This window comes from Lathamus discolor, chromosome 4 (assembly GCF_037157495.1).
Source record: "Lathamus discolor isolate bLatDis1 chromosome 4, bLatDis1.hap1, whole genome shotgun sequence".
In the NCBI taxonomy this organism is placed as follows: domain Eukaryota; kingdom Metazoa; phylum Chordata; class Aves; order Psittaciformes; family Psittacidae; genus Lathamus; species Lathamus discolor.
The window spans coordinates 56,893,325-56,912,694 of NC_088887.1; the positions used below are offsets into that span (position 1 = coordinate 56,893,325).

Sequence of the window (19,370 nt, forward strand, 5' to 3'; positions counted from 1 at the left end):
TTACAGAATAAGTTCAGTAAGGATAGGCTGTCACTTTTGTTGTATGCAGAGGATAGTATCTATCAGGCTTAAGATGACAATTGCCAGATTAATTGCAAATATCTCTGATAAATGAAGAATTCAACGCCGTTCCTCATACTTACACTCTGCGTACTGGATGTCAGCATGCAAGGGATGAAATAGCATCATATACCACCACATCATGCAAATGAGTCCAGGAATATCAAACATTTTTCTTCTCTGGAAAGGGACAATGAAGCCTTCAGGAAAAACAAAAAACCCAAACCAAAACAAACAAAAAGGAAAGCCATACCAAAACAAAGCAAATAAAAAAACCCAACAAAAATCAGACAAAAACCCCAATCTTTCCCCCCTCCTCCCTCCTCCCAGCCTGGCCCCCCCCCCCCCAAAAGAAAAAATATGCCAAAGTGTACTTTGGTTTCTGCAATGCCTTTTTTTTTTTTTTTTTCATGAGAAGGGTCAAAATACTCTTTAGAAAGGTCAAGCAGAGAGTGCTTCAGGACGTCTGACAGGCACCTCTTCTTTGAAAAAAGTGAATATGCTCACTATTGTCAATTACAACACAGCAGCTTGAGGCAGAGGCCACAGGCTCTCATTGTGATACATACACTCACTGTATTTGGGGAAGAGACCATGATTAGACACATGTGATTGACATGCATGTGAGGTGGGCTGATGCCAACCTTATGAAGTTCAACCATGCCAAGTGCAAGGTCCTACACCTGGGTCGGAGCAATCCCAGGCACAGCTGCAGGTTGGGCAAAGAAGAGATTCAGAGCAGCCCTGCGGAGAAGTACTTGGGGGTGCTGGTGGATGACAAAATGAACATGAGCCCGCAGTGTGCTTGCAGCCTAGAAAGCCAACTGTATCCTGGGCTGCATCAAAAGGAGCATGACCAGCAGGTCGAAGGAGGTGATTCTGCCCCTCTGCTCTCGTGAGACCTCACTTGGAGTATTGTGTACAGTTCTGTATTGTACACAATACTCCAAGTGTTTGTATTGTGGAGTATTGTACAGTTCTGTACAATACTCACTTGGAGTATTGTGTCCAGAGTGTTGTGAACAGTTCAACATAAAAAGGGCATGGAACTGCTAGAATAAGTCCAGAGAAGGGCCACGAGGATGATCAGGGGACTGGAGCACCTCCCGTATGAAGATAGGCTGAGGAAGTTGGGGCTGTGCAGCCTGGAGAAGAGAAGGCTGCATGGAAACCTTATAGCAGCCTTCCAGTATCTGAAGGGGGCTATAAGGATGCTGGGGAGGGACTCTTTGTCAGGGACTGTAGTGATAGGACAAGGGGTAATGGGTTAAAACTTAAACAGGGGAAGTTTAGATTGGATATAAGGAGGAAGTTCTTTACTGTAAGGGTGGTGAGGCACTGGAATGGGTTTCCCAAGGAAGTTGTGAATGCCCCACCCCTGGCAGAGTTCAAGGCCAGGTTGGACGAAGCCTTGGATGACATGGTTTAGTGTGAGGTGTCCCTGCCTATGGCAGGGGTGTTGGAACTTGATGATCTTAAGGTCCTTTCCAACCCTAACTATTCTATGATTCTATAATTCTATGATTCTGTTTAGGATTACTGTTTTCTGACATATATATCCTAACCATACTATCAGAAAGGCAGGTGTTCTTGCTTTCTGACCCTGAGAACATCACTGCAGATTTTCATAGTCAGTGTTCCAGTTTCTGCTCCAAAGTGACCATTTAGAGTGGCTGTCAACCATTTGTTGAAGGCACCTTTTGTGAAGTGGATGGTTTGTCTCTTGCTTGTGTCAGGGTGTGGATGGCTTACTTCTCTGTGAGTAGTCCTTTAAAGCCAGCATCACCATCAGGCATGTTCAGAGCCTGTACCTGCTCCTGCCAGCATCTATTAGGAGTGCATTGAAAACATCCATGAGTTCTGAACTATCTAAGAAAGCAGGAAGAGAAAGGTCTCAATCTTTGCCAGGTTTTGGCAGGACTTAAATGCTCACCTGCTTAGCTTTTTTGAATATGGCCAATCTACAGTCTCAATTCAAAGTCTTTTGAGGCTGATTTCAAGATTTTGTTATAACACCTTAATAACCCTTAAAATAATGTTTATGGCAATGCCCTGAATCACTTTCCCTTTTTTTTCCTTTTTTGCCTGGAGATAAAGATCAAAGCTGACTGTGGACATACTGTTGGTTTTGTTTATGTTATTTATCAATTTCAGCACTATTTTCTATCACCTTTTCTTCTTTTCTTTCCTGACCACAGATCAGCTAAGAACAGCTTTCCATTCAGAAAAGTACCTTAGGAGCTAGAATATTCATCAGCATTTCCAAAGGCCATTTAGCACTGGATAACCCTGGATTCAGCTGCTTTTCCATGTTTCTGAATATCACTAATAGCAGCACTTATCATAGTGAAGGAATTTTTCATTTTTATACGTGATCCCTCACTTTTCACCTCTTTTCATGGAAAACTGAATATACTAAAGAATGTCAATCGTTATGTGTAGTTTACTGTATCTCACTGTCAAATAAAATATCTTTTTTCCACACTTTCTTTGTTATTATTAGTTTTGAGTCCAGAAATTGTTGAGTCTTACAGTGAACATTATTAAACTTGTTGCCCAGGTTCGAATACATCAACTATGGAGACAGCATCTTCCTGGCTTTGAAATTTTGAGGAAAATCTCTCCCCCTCCTCATTCCCATGGATTAGTTAATGGAGATAGTCCCCTCCAGCCCTGGTCAGCAGGAAAGGGAGCCCCAGGTGCATTCCGTATGGCATTTTCTGGTTCTTTGTGTGTGCCCTGTGGGAGGACATGAGGAAGTGGAATGTTGAGCCCACTTTTAAACTGGAAGCCAGTGCGTGTGTACTGAAGGGGAAGGAAGATGCCAAGAAGGGTTCTCCCAAGAAGCCTCCCAACAGCTTAGTTGCTGTTGAGATGGAAGAAGGTGATCAGTGGTCACTCTGATACAGAAGGACTGGAATCACTTCCCCTGATTATGGTGAAAGGACTTCTCATCTGGCACTGCGAGGGTCAGACAGTGAATACTCCAACCAGGAATAGAGGGTTTCTGCCTTTGGCCAGGAGGAGGAAAGGGGTGGCTGGGTTTACTGGGCTGTGTGGGTTTGAAGGCCTCATATATCAGACTATGGAAGTATGAGGCTTTGGTAGAAACCGGAGCACAGTGTACCCTGGTTCTATTGCTTGCCTATCCTTCTATATTAATTTTCATGGTCATTTCAGAGTGTTGATTTCAGACTGACTCCACCTACAGTGAAATTAAAAACCCAGCCAGACCTTCCAAGCAAGCTGGAGTCTTGAATATTTCTAGAAGCCATCTCACATTTCATGGAAATTGGCTTGATGTGACCTGTCTGTCATGGTCTCCAGGAATCAAGCCAAGACAGGACACCACGCTGGGATTGCAACAGACACAGACTCTTCACTGTCACCTTATTCTTATCTGCTTATCTCTTGCAGCATCTATCATCATGCTACTGTAAGGATGTGGCCACAGCTGCTGGGAAGTGATACAGAAGAATCTTAAGTGCAAACAGTATGGAGGACTGGTCATGAAATGCTGTGTGAGATACTGGTCTCAACAGTTATTTCCACTTTCCCATGCTGTCAGTGATCTCCCCACTAATGCACATAATAACCTTAAGACTTGTTATTCTAATCTGCCCCTTTTCATATAAGCATACTTTTCTCCATTTTGTGCCATCTGTTAGTTACTCTTAAACTTTTTGCCTTCGTTTCCTTATCCTATGTTCCTTTTTAGGCAATTGTTTTCCTATTCTCTGGTAACTGTCCACCTTTCCTTTACAGGATTTGCTTCATTTTTCTTGTCATCTCCCTCTGTCTACTCTCCCTGATGACTCCTTTGCTTTCAAAATACACCTCACATTTCCTACACATGACAGGAGCCCCATACTGCAAGCACTCTTTACACTTTCTCATAGAAATGCTTGTTTGGAGCACTGACAAAGGAGTCATCTGCCTGCTTAGAGGAGTATTTGCTGGCACCGTTGCCTCCAGGCTCTGGACATGTCACTGGGCTTGCAGTGGGAATAGAAAGGCCTGCAAGTATTTACTTTCCTCATAAGAAATGATCATGTCTTTTGACCACAGCGCTAGGGCAATTTGCTTCCCACAGGGTTTGTGTTTCACAGTTGACTAACTTTTAAAACAAATTACACAAGAAAGGATCAGTGTTGGGTTGTGCGTATGTTCTCTCCATTACCCCATCTGAATATGCCAACACATAGCCAGGTTCCCTGGTTTTTCTATTTCCTGCAGGCAGGATAAAAGATATAGGAGCTGTGGTGAACCCTAAGCCATTTACCTGACTGATCCACACCTTGTGACCAGTGACCAAACAAACGGCTCCAGCACCACATTGGTAGAAGCTTTTCTTCCTCCACCATCTGCCAAACCGGTCTTTTGTAGACAATTGTGGTATAACTCCCTCTGCTCTGAACAGCCCTCAGTACTGAAAGTTTCAAAAGGAACACATATCTAACTGGTTGGGAGTGTTGTTTGGAAGATCAGACCAGAAGAAACATATATTCTTTGTAAGCAGTATTTCCTTGCATTTTATTAATATAGGAGGTAATACAGAACTTATTAGAATGAAACCCTCTATCCTTAACTCTGCTTGTGTTTGCTTTGCAGACACAAGGAAAGAATTCCTTTTTCTCCCCTGGCCAGCCTCACAAGTGCCTTGACCTCCCCTGCTACACTGGGGACGACCCCAGAGGGGACTCCAGCACCTGGTTTGCACACTCTTTAATTCTTAAGTCGCTCCCTAGTTCTCTCCAAGGCAGGTTTACTATAAACCTGATCTATCCACCTAAGCTGTGTGAACGTGAGCCAGCCAGTGATACCTGGCTTTGGAGCATTCTCTTATTTAGAGGTGTGTGTATCTGCATGGACTGTATGTTTATTTTTTTCACTAGCAAGATCTTACCAAAGAAAACATTGCTAAATTTATTATCTAATGTTACCAGAGGTATGATGTGTCCTACTCAGCAGCAGTGATCATATCAGTCAAAAACTTGATGACAGCAAATATAAGTCTGTCACTGAAATCCAGGAAATAAACTCTCTAACCAGAATGACAGGTTAGAAAGATGATATTACTTTATTATGGTATTGGGTGCACAGGGGATTGCTCCACCTAACACACACACTGAGAAGAGACTGTTTACAGCTTATACATCTTCATTATATACATATTCATTATAATTCTAGAAGAAAGTGCAGCAGGAAGGCCAGGACACCTCCTTGGATGGATAAGGAGCTGCTGAGGAAACTTAGAGGGAAGTAAGAGGCTTATAAAAAGTGGAAGCAAGGACAGGTGGCCTGGGAAAAATACAGAGATGTTGTCCAGGAAGCTAGAGACCAGGTTAGGATAGCCAACCAGCAGTTAGAATTAAACTTGGCTAGGGTTGTCAAAGATAACAGGAAGGGATTCTCTAGGTACCTTGCAAATAAAAGACAGACTAGGGACAACGTGGGCCCTCTCTGGAAGCTATCAGGAGAACTGGCTACCCTGGGATTTGGAGAGGGCTGAGGTTCTTAATGACTTCTTTGCCTCAGTCTTCCCTGGCAAAGGCTCTGACCACATCACCCAAGTCTTGGAAGGCAGACGCAGGGACTGTGAGAATGAAGACCTTAGGACCACTGTAGGAGAGGATGTGGTTGGAGACAATCTTAAGAACCTGAACGTACACACGTCCATTGGACCTGATGAAATCCATCCGCGGGTCCTGAAGGAGCTGGCGAATGAAGTTGCTAAGCCACTGGCCATCATATTTGAAAAATCATGGCAGTCAGGTAAAGTTCATGATGACTGGAAAAAAGGAAATATAACCCCCATTTTCAAGAAGGGGAAAATGGATGACCCAGGGAATTACAGACCAGTCAGTCTCACCTCAGTGCCTGGTAAAATCTTGGGGCAGATTCTCCAGGAAGGCATGCTAAGGCACATGGTGCTTGGTGACAGCCAGCATGGCTTCACTAAGGGGAAATCCTGCCTGTCCAATCTGGTGGCCTTCTATGATGGGGCTACAGAACTGATGGACGGGGGTAGAGCAGTTGACGTCATCTACCTGGACTTGTGCAACGCGTTTGACTCTGTCCCACACAACATCCTTGTCTCTAAATTGGAGAGACATCAATTTGATAGGCGGACCACTCAGTGGATAAAGAACTGGCTGGATGGCCGCACACAAAGAGTTGTGGTCAATGGCTCAATGTCCGCCTGGAGACCAGTAACGAGTGGTGTCCGTTAGGGATGGGTGTTGGGATTGGTCTTGTTCAACATCTTTGTCGCTGACATGGACAGTGGGATTGAGTGCACCTTCAGTAAGTTTGCTGATGACACCAAGCTGTGTGGTTCAGTTGATACGCTGGAGGGAAGAGATGCCATCCAGAGGGACCTCAACACGCCTGTGAGGTGGGCTGGTGCCAACCTTATGAAGTTTAACCATGCCAAGTGCAAGGTCCTACACCTGGGTCGGAGCAATCCCAGGCACAGCTACAGACTGGGCAGAGAAGAGATTCAGAGCAGCCCTGCGGAGAAGGACTTGGGGGTGCTGGTTGATGAGAAACTGAAGATGAGCCAGCTTCAGTATGTGCTCGCAGCCCAGAAAGCCAACTGTGTTGAGAGTGACCAGCAGGTCGAAGCTCTCATGAGACCTCACTTGGAGTGTTGTGTACAATTCTGGTGTCCTCAACATAAAAAGGACATGGAACTGTTGGAACAAGTCCTAGAGGAGGGCCACAAGGATGATCAGGGGACTGGAGCACCTCCTGTGTGAAGATAGGCTGAGAAAATTGGGGTGTTCAGCCTGGAGAAGAGAAGGCTGTGTGGAGACCTCATAGCAGCCTTCCAGTATCTGAAGGGGGCTATAAGGATGCTGGGGAGGGACTCTTCATTAGGGACTGTAGTGACAGAACAAAGGGTAATGGGTTAAAACTTAAACAGGGGAAGCTTAGATTGGATATAAGGAGGAAGTTCTTTATTGTGAGGGTGGTGAGGCACTGGAATGGGTTGCCCAACAAAGTTGCAAATGCTCCGTCCCTGGCGGTGTTCAAGGCCAGGTTGGACAGAGCTTTGGGTGAGATGGTTTAGTGTGAGATGTCGCTGCCCATGACAGGGCGGTTGGAACTTGATGGTCTTAAGGTACTTTCCAACCCTAACTGTTCTATGATTCTAATTTCATTAATAATGCCCACCCAGTTTTCATTGCTCATTCATACGGCAATTTGGGTAGGTAATGTTGTGGCATGTACATTGTAGATTATGAGGCGTGGTCTCTGGGGGTGGTGGTGGTCTTTCTTTTGGGGAGAAATACCCCTACTCATTTTATCCTTTTATGGAAATCTGTTAGTTAGGGACATTGGAATGTGTTTATTCTTTCCAATTAACTACATGTTCTTGTTTAGTCTAATTTATGACCCTGACAGGCTCCTTGAGTTTTTTCTTTTGCAGCCATTTACCTATTTCTCAGGCTTTACCAGCAGGAGGAAGGCCTATATTGGTTTGAGAGAAGACATCTGGTCCTCTTGTTCCATGTTTTCGTTATCTCTATATCTTCTATACACAGTCTCTATCTCTATAGCTTCTATACACAGTAAAATTCTAGTTTCAGAATCCTTTTAGCCCTAAGTCTTTATATTCACTGAAATACTAATTTAATTTGGTATCCAGTCTGTTTGATCTTTTGTAGCAAGACAAGGTCATACTTAAGTTTTCTCTAGAATGATCTCTGTATCAATGTGTCAGAAGAAAAATTTGGTTACATTTAAAAGCTGTGTATGTCTATAGTAGTATTCATAGAAAGCATCCATTAGATACTGACTTAAGCACTTTCAGTTCTTACCCTCTTAGTTTGTACATTCTGTTGTCTTCACTTTTAGGCTGGGAATGGAGTTTGCTACCATAAAATGTCACCTGAGACCAAGGTTCCTTGGTTCTAATTCCCAGCTTTGTCAGTGACTTTACTTTCTTGAAAGGCTCTGGTAAAGTTACTCCTGCCCATGACACACTTCTAGAAATGAAAAATGGAATTTTACTTGTAGGGTAATGTGGGGATAAACTGATGCTTGTACGTTGTGGACATATGGAGAATATCATACAGTTGCTTACTGTACCAGGAGGCATAGAAATAGGAATAGAAACCTTACAGTGTATACCAGGAAATTAAATCCTACTTGTAAATTGCTTCCTAAATAACTTCCCCAGAATTGGTTCAGTCTTTAGATCAGTATTTTGATTTTTGTAGATGATACAGAACTGGGGGAAGTGGTTGATATACCACTGTTCCACTTCAGAAGGACCTGGACTGGCTGCAGGAATGGGCTGACAATAATCTGAAATTCAGCAAAAGGAAATGCCTAATCCTGCATCTGGGGAGGAACTACGCTGGCACCAGCACAGGTTGAGGACAACCTGCTGGAAAGCGGCTTGGCAGAAGTAGCCCTGGGAGTCCTGGTGGACACCAAGCTGACCGTGAGCCACCAATATGCCCTGGAAAAAAAAGGCAGCCAGCGGCATCCTGGGCTGCATTAGGCTGAGCGTTGCCAGCACATCAAGGGAGGTGATCCTAGACTGCTGGGTCCAGTTCTGGGACTCCTAGTACAAGAGAGACACAGAGCTGTGGGAGAGAGTCTAGTGAAGAACCACCAAGATTATTAAGGGATCTGATATGAGAAGAGTCTGAGAAAGCTGCAACTGCAGCCTGGAGAGATGAAAGCTCAGGGACATCTTATTAATGTGTATAAATACCCAGCTGTGGGGAGTAAGGAAGATGGAACCAGACTCTGCTCAGTGGTGCCCAGTGACCAGATAAGAAGCAACAGGCAAAAACCAAAATAGCGGAAATTCAGTGTAAACACAAGAAAACACTTTTTACTGTGGGGGTAGTCAACCACTGGACCAAGTTTCTCAGGGAGGTTGTGGAGCCTCCAGCATTGGAGATAATGACTGGACAAAGCCCTGAGCAACCTACAGTAGCTGACCCTGTACTGAGCAAGGGGTGGAACAGGACAAGGTACCCAAGTGCCTTCCAGTCTCAACCATCCCAAGATTTTGTGATTTACTCTTTTCAAGAAGTGGAAACCCACATTAGTGATATTAACTTACAGATAACGGACAGAAAATAGCATTTCTTTCAGTTATTACAAAATAAATGTCAGATAACAAATGCTAAATAGCACAACAGACATGAGAGACATTTCATAGTCTTCCCTGAATCTTGCAGAAATCTTTAGAAATTTTATATATACACAGATTTACAGTTTTAATCAAATAGGCTAAATATTGCCCAAATTTTGCTTAGGCTTTTTTAAGCAGGAAGCTAATCCATATTTTGTACATGTGCTATTATAACTGCACCTAACTTAATTCTTGTCAAACATTTGTATTCTGCCCAAAATCTTCTGTGGCAAAAGAAAATCAATAGACAACATAGAGAGACATACCTCTTCTTCCTCTGTCTTGTTTGATTTGGGATCACAGCAGCAAGGACAATTGAACTTGTAGTTGTGCTCATGCAAGCATCAGTAAGTGTTTTGCTCTGCCAGTTAACTTTTTTTTGCTGCATGCCAGTGTTAAATAACAAATGCTGCAAGTTAGAAAGTGACTCAGTTTATCATTTCCCTTACTGCTTTTGAACTTCCTTACATTTCCCAATTTGCAGATGTTAGCGATTTCAAGTGAACTGATCATGCAACTATCTCTTCCTTCCTGTTATGTTGGATGAACTGAGCATTAATAGTCACAATATGCAAACCCATTATAAAAAAATACATACTCTGTAGTCATAGTTCATGAATATGCTCATAGGAACACCTCTCCTAAAAATAAACACATTTTCATTAATAATATGTTCTGGAAATAACAGCAGTATTATATGACAAAGCCATGTTTAAATTGCTTACAACATGGCTATTTATTTCTGTCAGAACCCGACTAGCTGTATACATTGTTTATGACTGCTACACCACTCCAGAAGATTCTTCTTTGAGAAAGATCAATCCTTAGCATGTACTTGCAAACAGCTGAGAAAATTATGTCTTGCATATCTATAGGCAAAGAAATGGCAAGGAAAATACCAGATCCAAATTTCTGAACTTTCTCACTGCCTGACTACTGGTTAATTTTGTTTGGTTCATCTTAGGCTACAATATTGTGGGTTAGGTGCAAAAGTGTCCGTATATTCAAATTAAAAGAAAATATCCAAAGCATCTACGGAATTCAGTAATGTCAAGTTCACAAAAAAATTTGAAGTCATAAAAATAGAGAGTACAAGCCTCAATGTTTGCTTTAACTTCCAGCAGCTTTAGATGTGGCTCTGGGCTGTGCTGAGCATTATCCACTCCCCAGATTGTTTCACATGATCCCTGGTGTGCAGATATGTAATCTTCATGTAATAGGTTCTCTTTACTTTTTGCTGTTCTCAAACACTTGTAGCAAGGGTGATTTTAATTGCCACCTATATTTCACTTCCAACATGGGCACAATAACAGGAAGGTGGAGAATTCTCCAGGCTTCCCTTGCTAATTAGTCTGTTAGAGAAAGAACTGTTCTTAACCCTGCTTTCTTTGAACCAAATTTGTTTGTTGGGAATTTTTCTTAGTTTGGTTTGGTGTTTTTTTGTTTGGATGGTTTTGGGGATTTTTTCTGTTTGTTTTGTTTTTGCTATTGCATGTGTCATTTGCTCAATAGCAAATGACATTGCAGACATTTCAAATTTTAAATGTCTTTGCTTTCCAGTTCACATTGCTCAAGGTCTTGCCTACCTTTACCCAGTGGCTCCCACCAGCCACCACATCAGTGACCACAATCTCGTTGCGCAGCTTTTCTATAGAAATATTCTCTTGTGCCATGCTAATTTCTGTCGCAGAATGTATGACTACAAACACCACAAAGTGTGTGTCAGTATGCCTGATTAATAAATCAGCATATTAAATTAAGTAAAAGGATTTGCCCCAAGGCTCTGTCCCACCTGGCTTTGAACACTGCCAGGGATGGAGCATTCACAACTTCCCTGTTCAACCCATTCCAGTGCCTCACCAACCTTACAGTAAAGAACTTCCTCCTTATATCCAATCTAAACTTCCCCTGTTTAAGTTTTAACCCATTACCCCTTGTCCTATCACTACAGTCCCTAATGAAGAGTCCCTCCCCAGCATCCTTATAGCCCCCCTCAGATACTGGAAGGCTGCTATGAGGTCTCCACGCAGCCTTCTCTTCTCCAGGCTGAACACCCCAATTTTCTCAGCCTATCTTCACACAGGAGGTGCTCCAGTCCCCTGATCATCCTCGTGGTCCTCCTCTGGACTTGTTTCAACAGCTCTGTGTCCTCTTCATGTTGAGGACACCAGAACTGTACACAACACTCCAAGTGAGGTCTCACGAGAGCAGAGTAGAGGGGCAGGATCACCTCCTTCAACCTGCTGGTCACTCTCCTTTTGATGCAGCCCAGGATACGGTTGGCTTTCTGGGCTGCGAGCACACACTGAAGCTGGCTCATGTTCATTCTCTCACCCCCAAGTCCTTCTCCGCAGGGCTGCTCTGAATCTCTTCTCTGCCCAACCTGTAGCTCTGTCTGCCTCTTTTTTCCCTCTAAGTTTCCTCAGCAGCTCCTTATCCATCCAAGGAGGTCTCCTGGCCCTCCTGCTGCACTTCCTTCTAGTTGGGATACAACACTCCTGAGCTTGTAGCAGATGATCCTTGAATATCAACCAACAGTCTTGGGCCCCCCTGCCCTCTAGAGCTATTTCTCATGGAACCTTACTAAGCAGGTTCCTGAAGAGGCCAAATTCTGCCCTCTTGAAGTCCAGGGCAGTGACCTTTCTGCACTCTCTTCTTACTCTCCTGAGGATCTCAAACTCGACCATCTCATGATCTCTACAACCAAGGCTTCTCTGGAGTGTCACATTTCCAACCAGCTCTTCCCTGTTAGTGAACACGAGGTCAAGCATGGCACCGCTCCTTGTTGGCTCCTCTGTTACTTGCAGAAGGAAGTTGTCTTCCACACAGTCGAGGAACCTCCTGGATTTCTTGTGAAGGGCCGTACCGTCGCTTCAACAGATATCAGGGTGTTTGAAGTCTCCCATGAGAACAAGGGGCTGCGAGCGTGAGGCTGTTCCTATCTGTCTGTTGAGTGATTCATCCACAGAGTCCTCTTGATCAGGCGGTGTGTAACAGATCTCCACAGTAATGTCTCCCATTGCTGTTCTCCCTTTAACCGTGACTCATAAACTTTCTGTTGACTGCTCACCTGTCCCCAGACAGAGTTCCATACTTTCCAGCCTATCCTTAACATAAATAGCAATTCCTCCTCCCTGCCTGCCGGGACTGTCTTTTCTAAAGAGCCTGTAACCTTCCATTCCAACACTCCAGTCATAGGAGCCATCCCACCATGTTTCTGTGACACCTATTATATCATATCCCCATAGATGTGCACACATCTCTAATTCCTCTTGTTTGTTCCCCATGCTATGGGCATTTGTACAGAGGCATCTGAGCTGAGTTCCAAATGAAGCCGGTTCATTGGCTGGAGCAGCTGGAATATATCTACATTGCTCCAAGCATTTATTATAGGTGCTGGCAACTGACTGGGTGTGTTGGGATGGAATGATGCCCCCCTCCACCAACACATCTAGTTTAAAGCATCCTTGACCAGTCTGGCAAGCCTCCTACCAAAACCGCTCTTCCCCTTGTCAGACCAGCTCCACCAGCCTGCAGCAGACCTGGCCTCCTAAACTGGGTCCTGTGTTCTAGGTACCCAAACCCCTGACTATGGCAGCACCGTTCTAACCATTTATTAACCTGGCCAATACTCCTATCCTTTTTAAGGTCCTCTTCTGTGTCCTGGAGAATTGACAAAAAGACAATCTGAGCTCCAGAGCCCCTAACCACCTTTTCCAGGGCTCTGTAGTCCTTCATGTTCTCTGGCCTACTGCTATCTGTATCACTAGCACCCACATGGATGACTAGAAGTGGGTAATAGTCAGTGGGACTCACTAGAGCAGGCAGCCTCTCTGCAGCATACCTGATCAGAGCCCCTGATAGGCAACACACCTCCCTTGAGACTGGGTCAGGCCGACAGATGGATGCCTCTGTTCCTTTCAAAGTAGAGTCCCCTACCACTACGACCCGCCGCTATTTCCTGGCAGCACCCGTAGTGATCTTCAGCAGTGCATCAGCCGGCTGTTCCTGGTGCGAGTGTGTTTCCTCATGAGCCCCCGGCAAGACAGCAAAGCGGTTCTGGGCGGGGACAACAGATTTAGGAGGAGGAAGCCCCTTGCTTTTAACTGTTCTCTTTCTCCTTTTTTTTGTTGTTGTGTTTTTTTTTTTGTTTGTTTGTTTGGTTGTTTTTTTGTTTGTTTTGTTGTTTTTTTTTTTTTTTTGTCTTTTTTGTCACTTATTCCCAGCTTCCTGGGTTAACAGCCTCCTGCTTTCCTCCATGAGCTACAACGGATGCTTGAGGCCCCTGCACAGTCTGGGCCTGGAGCAAGCATTCCTGCTCCCTCTCAGCTCCCTGACACCTTTCAGCTACAACGTCCCGCAGCTCAGCCCCTGCCGCAGGAGGGCCTCCACCACGGCGCACCGAGCGCAGCCCTGCCCCTTGCGCACCCTCCCCTCACGACCCCAGCGCAGGCACTCTCTGCACCCCGAGCTCCGCGCTGCAGCCTCCCCTCCATCGGCTCTGCCTGGTGCCGCCGCTGCCACAGCCGGGGCAGCCAGAGCAGAGCTCCCAGGCCGGGCTCTGGCCATAAGGCGAGTGCTCGCCATCCCGCCCCCCTGCCCGCGCAAGCCGCCTCAACCGGCCGTTTGCCCTCCCCTGTCGCTCGCGCTCCCTGGGGCAGGTTTTTAACCACTCAGGGCTGGGGCCGCTGCTCCTGGCTCCGCCCCCTGTGAGTCAGCTGCGCGCGTCAGCGGAGCTGCCGGCTCCCCGCACGTCCTGTGGAGGACTTGAGGCTCCCTCGGTAGCTCTGGCCGCTCTGAGTTGAGGCTCCTGGACGCTGATCTCCCCCCGGCTCAGGTGTTGAAGGCGTCCTCTCTCGAGCTGCTCACCTCAGCAATTCAATCTTCCCTCTGTTCGCAGTGTCTGGCTGCCTGTACACCCTCAGTGGGTGGTGTGGATGGGCTCTGCTGCCCCCATGGACAATCCCCGGACTGTGAATCTACTGGGGACCAGCTTCCTTCAATACATATGAAATCTTTTAGCGTGTGCCCTGAGATGGCAGGGAACAGTCATCTCAACAGCCTGTGAACTGTCACAGCCTACAGCTATCTATTACTATCTAGTGTTCATGATAAGCCAGCAGGTTTTATTTTATATATGGTTCTGTGTTTTATTCTAGTACTGGAAATGTGAGCAGCTGAGACTCCCCCTAGAGCAGTCAGGGGTGGACAGAGATGTCTCCAGTTCTTCCAAGAAAGCTCCTTCCAGCACCAGAGGTCTTGGGCCACAAGTGCAGAGTGGTCTGGTTGGTTTAGAATTTGCAGTGTTAGGAGGAGGTCTAAGAAAAACACCAGGCTAACAAAAGCTTCAGAAATGTTATCAACCAAAAAAGCAGTAGATGGAACAATTGTGTCATATCCTTCAAGAAGTTGCCAAATGTTGTATGAAGCTGTTTCATAACAGACTAAGAAGTGCTGCTGTTACGCACAGACTTCTGGGAAATGCACAGCACGATTTTTCAAACACTGTTTTTGAAAAGCCTATTTTTAAATAATGATATATTTTTTACCTTTTCCTTTTCTAGACAATGTAAATTCAAATGAGCACTGGATTATTTCGAGGTTCCTTTTGGGCTATTCCTCCAACCTGTCTGGGTCCCTCTGGATGGGAGTCCTTGTCTTGAGCAAATCAGCTGGCACCCCAGTTTGGTGTCATCTGCAAACATGGTGACAATGCACTCCATCACCTTTTCCCGGTCATTTATGAAGATGTTAAACCAGACAGGTCCCAGGATAGACCCCTGTGGTACCCCACTTTTCACAGGCATTTATCCTTGGTAAAATCATACTGATCATTCCCAGTGACCTTCTTCTCTTTAATATGCCTGGAAATGTATTCCAAGAGGATTTACACTATGAGTTTTCCAGGTTGATAGGCCTATGAGTTCTTTGGGTTGAACTTTTGCTGTTTTTTTAAATATGGGTGTAACGCCTTTCCTGAATAAGTTGGAAGGATGTTAACTTTCTCCAGGATAAAGCAGGAAACTGTTTAGCTTCTGTTTAACAAGACCATAATGCCAGCTTCTGAGTATCTTGATATTTTCTTTGTTATACTTTCCTATTTCTTCCTGACAGAGAGCCACTGAACAGCTCACAACTCATGGCTAGGTTTTGATGGATTAGGGCCAAACTATGCTTCACTGGTAATTTTGCTCATGAGGAACAATATTGTGAAAGGTTGTGTAAACTAGTGTGGTCTAATACAACCCCAATACTCTTTCAGCAAGTGATTGTGAGAATTTAAATTCTGGCCACTGCTGCATACTGAGAGAAACAGAAAGATGGTTTACACGTGTGTCCAGCATGAGCTCAGACTCATTAAGAAATTGTCCTTGTTCTGATCTGCTGTGGAAAGTTTCCCAGGTGATTCTTTGACCAGAAGGCAATCATTAACTTTGCTCAGGCAGTAGTTGTGCCAATAGCTGCTTGCATCCAGCTACAGTAGAAACTGGACAGTTTGGTATGTAGAAACTGGACAGTGAGGTATGGCCTTGGGCTACTCTAGTAACTGAAAGACTCCCCAGCACTGGAACATGTCCGGGAACAACTGTTCCCAGCATTGGTTTGGCCAGGGTTAGCAGGCAATGTCCTGAACATCTCCTGGACATAGTCCAGAAGTTAGCTCAGGTCAGGGCTAATTTCTAAAGGCAGTTTACATGTGCCCATCTTGTTTAAGGGTTTAATAAAATGTATCTGGGCTCTTACATGGCAATTGGCCTCAATGCAAGAAAGTAGTCTTGGGAGTATTTGGTGTAATAATCAAATGTCTAGTATAATTCTAAAATTGGCCAAATAATCAGATAGCTATGTTCAGATGTCTAGTATAGAAATCTGAGCCTTTGAGTCTCAAAGTGAAAAGCAATTCAACAGCAAAGCCTGATGTGTCAGTGATTCCTCACCAAATTATGAAAAACATCATGAAACCCCCAAAATCTGAATCTCGAAGACCAAAAGAAGCAGCAAGATATATGAATTGTCAAAATTAGTGAGGCTACGCAGAAAATAAATTTCTTTTTTTTGTGAATGAAAGTGCTCAAAGGCTAATTCTTTTAAGAGGAGAAACTGCTGAACATTTTCTCTTTAAGTCTTAAGACCACATTAGAAGTCAAGGTGAGCTTTCAGCATTGCATCCTCAGGTAGGACAAGTAGGTGGTTCACTAACTAGCTACCTGAACTGGGGAATCAGGTGATAAGACTCTTTTGGTAAAACTCCAGATCAAGGCTGAGCCTTGTACGGGATTAGACTTTCAACTGAAGATGGAAGTTTTGTCTGTGCTCTGCTATTACCTGCTCAAAGTCTGACTTTCTTGCTGGAATATGCTTCCTTCCCAAAGGAAGGAATCCAGAAATCAAAATATACCAGTAAAATAGTTTATTGCTGTGCTCCTGATCTCTCTGAAGTGTATCAAGAGATACCTCAGGAGGTAAGGGTATTTGCCTCTTGTCTTGTATGCTGCCCTCACAGTCTCTACTGACTACTTAGCTCTTACAAAGACTTATGTTGAAGAAGATGCTTCTGAGTGAAACAGAAGAGGCATGTTTTATGCAGTAGCTCTCTAGGCAACTACCATTACATAGTAAGACTCCAGCTCTCCCAGTTGCCTTAGATGTACAAATAGATACCATTTTTCACAACAGAGACTTAGAAAGACTGACCAGCTTTGACAAGAACCATTTAGAGAAATATTTAAAGAAATACTTAGGTTGGAATGTACCTCTGAAGGTTGTTGAGTTCAATCTCTCACTTAAAGCAGAGCCAGTGTCAGATCCAGTTGCTTGTCCAGTTGCATTTTGAATATATCCAAGGGTGGATCCTTGGATACCCATTACAGAGACCATTCAACCACTTTCACTTGTAAATCACTTTTTCTTCATATCAAATTGGACTTTCTCTTGCTGCAGCTTGTGACTGTTCCTTCTCCTTCTCACACTGTGCAACTCTCAGACAAGTCTGTTCCGTCTTCTCCATATGCAGTGGAAGACTTTAGTAGATCCCCTCAGCTTCTGTTCTCCTGGATGAAAAAATCCAATTCCTTAAGACCCCATAATCGTATTGGTGTCCTGATGCTGAACTTTCCCAGCAGCATTGATGTCTTGCTTGTACTAGGAGGCTCAAATCTGGAACTGCACGTGCAGACTCATGAGTGCTGAATAGATGGAATAATCCTTGACTGCTGCATCTGCTTCTCCCAGTATGTGGACAGTCTTCATTACCATAAGTAAGCACTTCTGATTTGTGTTCAGTTGATTGCCCACCAAAGGCTCGGAGCCTTTTCCGCAGACCTATCACTCACCCATTCTCTAGGATACATGCAGCTGGTTTTTTCCCAGCTATTTGGCTTTGCATTTGCTTAAGAAGTTCCTATCAACCCATTTCTTCAGCCTGTCAAGAACCCTTTGAATGGCAGGCCTGCCCTCCACTATATCAGGCAGTGCTCTCAGTTTGCTGTCATCCAGTCTTGCCAAAGCTGCATTTCTTCCCATTGTCCAAGTAGCTGTTAGTACTAAAAACTGTGAGTCTTAGCACTGATCCTTGAGGAGAATTGCTCATGACCAGTCAGTGCATTCAACAACAGCCTGGGCTGTTTTCCCAATACGTTGTCCTAACTCTATGGCTCTGAAATCTTACTGTTCAGCTCAATAGTAAAGCCCTCTATTTGAACAAAAGAACACAGATTAACTGAGTCATGCATTCAATATTTTACAATACTAAATTAAAGTAGTAAAAAGGCAAGTGAGCAGTAAGAACATAAAGAGCTGAATACCTATAGAAGTAAATTCCTAGCTGACGTCAAGTAAATGGTGGATGATCTCTGTAACACATGCAAGCTCTAGCATCTGTTAGGTTTTTAGACATATTCCTGTCCTTTGAGATTCCTGTTGATTACAGGAATGACTTTCTGTCAGATTACAGGCCAACTTTCTGTCAGCCTGTTTTCACTCCCATTCTCAATTTTCTAGAATCTTTAGTAAGAGATACAAGAAAACTTCAAGTATGAATAGGCCCATTCTTGACAGTAGAACAATGGCATTCAGGCACCAGAAATTAAAAAAAAAAAAAAAAATTATCTCAATAAATTAATTCTTAATCTTTTCAATATAAATCAAACTCATTCAAATTAAAATGTAACTGAAATTTCTTGACTGAAATATTTCAGTAATATTCTCAAAAAGCACAAGTCACCCAAACAGTCAAAGTTAGCTAAAACTAAAAGTAAATACAATAGCATTTTAAAAAATTACACGTGAGGTACCATTCTCTTTTGGCTTCACTACTTGTTTTGCCAAGAAAAGGAAGAAACTGAAGAAAGCCTGTACATTATTCCAGACTTTCCACAGGAATATACAGTTGCCTGAGCTAAGAAATACATTTTCAAATTCCTCAGGGTTTTTTTGTTATTTCAATATGTCAGCAACTAATGTTATCTCTTCCTTATCAGATGTTATTGCCTGAATTTTGCTCTCCGTCAGCTGAAAGAAAAATAAGAACTTCCATTAGTTTTATATACAAGGTGTCTTGTTTTCAGCTGGGATAGAGCTGCTTGTCAGCATGCTGGTCAAATGCCATGTGTGACCGCTGCAGTCTGTCCTGTTACCTTACAAAATCCTACTTTGAACTGTTTTCTGTGTCACCTTGCTTTCTATCTTGTGTGTGTAACTGCAAACAACAAAATTCATGGAAGCTGGAACTAGTGGGTGGGTAGGAGAGAGCTGCAGGGACCAAAGGTGAGATGTGGTGACCTGATAGGGTGACCCAGGATCCGGATACAGAGATCACATGTGAGGAACTTGCAAATTTATGGTTGTTGTACCTGAAGAGAGTGAGGGTTTATGCACTTCTCACTGGCAAACTTCAGTCCTGCTCAGCTGGAGAGGAACAGGAGGACCGGGATGTCTGTGACCCTGTTTATGTGACTGCTGGTGGTGTTGACATGCTGCTGGTAAAGGCCCTTGTGCTGGTCTTTGTGGCTGCCTGCATTAGTGTCCTCTATGTGTGTGTCATTGTACATATGTGTGCCTCATGCTGGGAAAACACACAGCCCTTGATGCTGCCTGGACCTACCAGTGGGAGCATCAGCCCCAGCACATATAGGACTACAACAGGAGAAAC

General features: G+C 44.1%; 1 protein-coding gene across 1 annotated transcript in view; it reads right to left on the reverse strand.

Moving 5' to 3' along the window:
* LOC136013540 (granulocyte-macrophage colony-stimulating factor receptor subunit alpha-like) overlaps positions 1 to 19,370 on the reverse strand; it is a 33,509-nt gene that overhangs the window by 12,439 nt on the left and 1,700 nt on the right. The window contains exon 4 of the mRNA XM_065677547.1: positions 144 to 240. Within this exon, the coding sequence (XP_065533619.1) occupies positions 144 to 240 (97 nt within the window). The remainder of the gene's footprint in view (positions 1 to 143; positions 241 to 19,370) is intronic.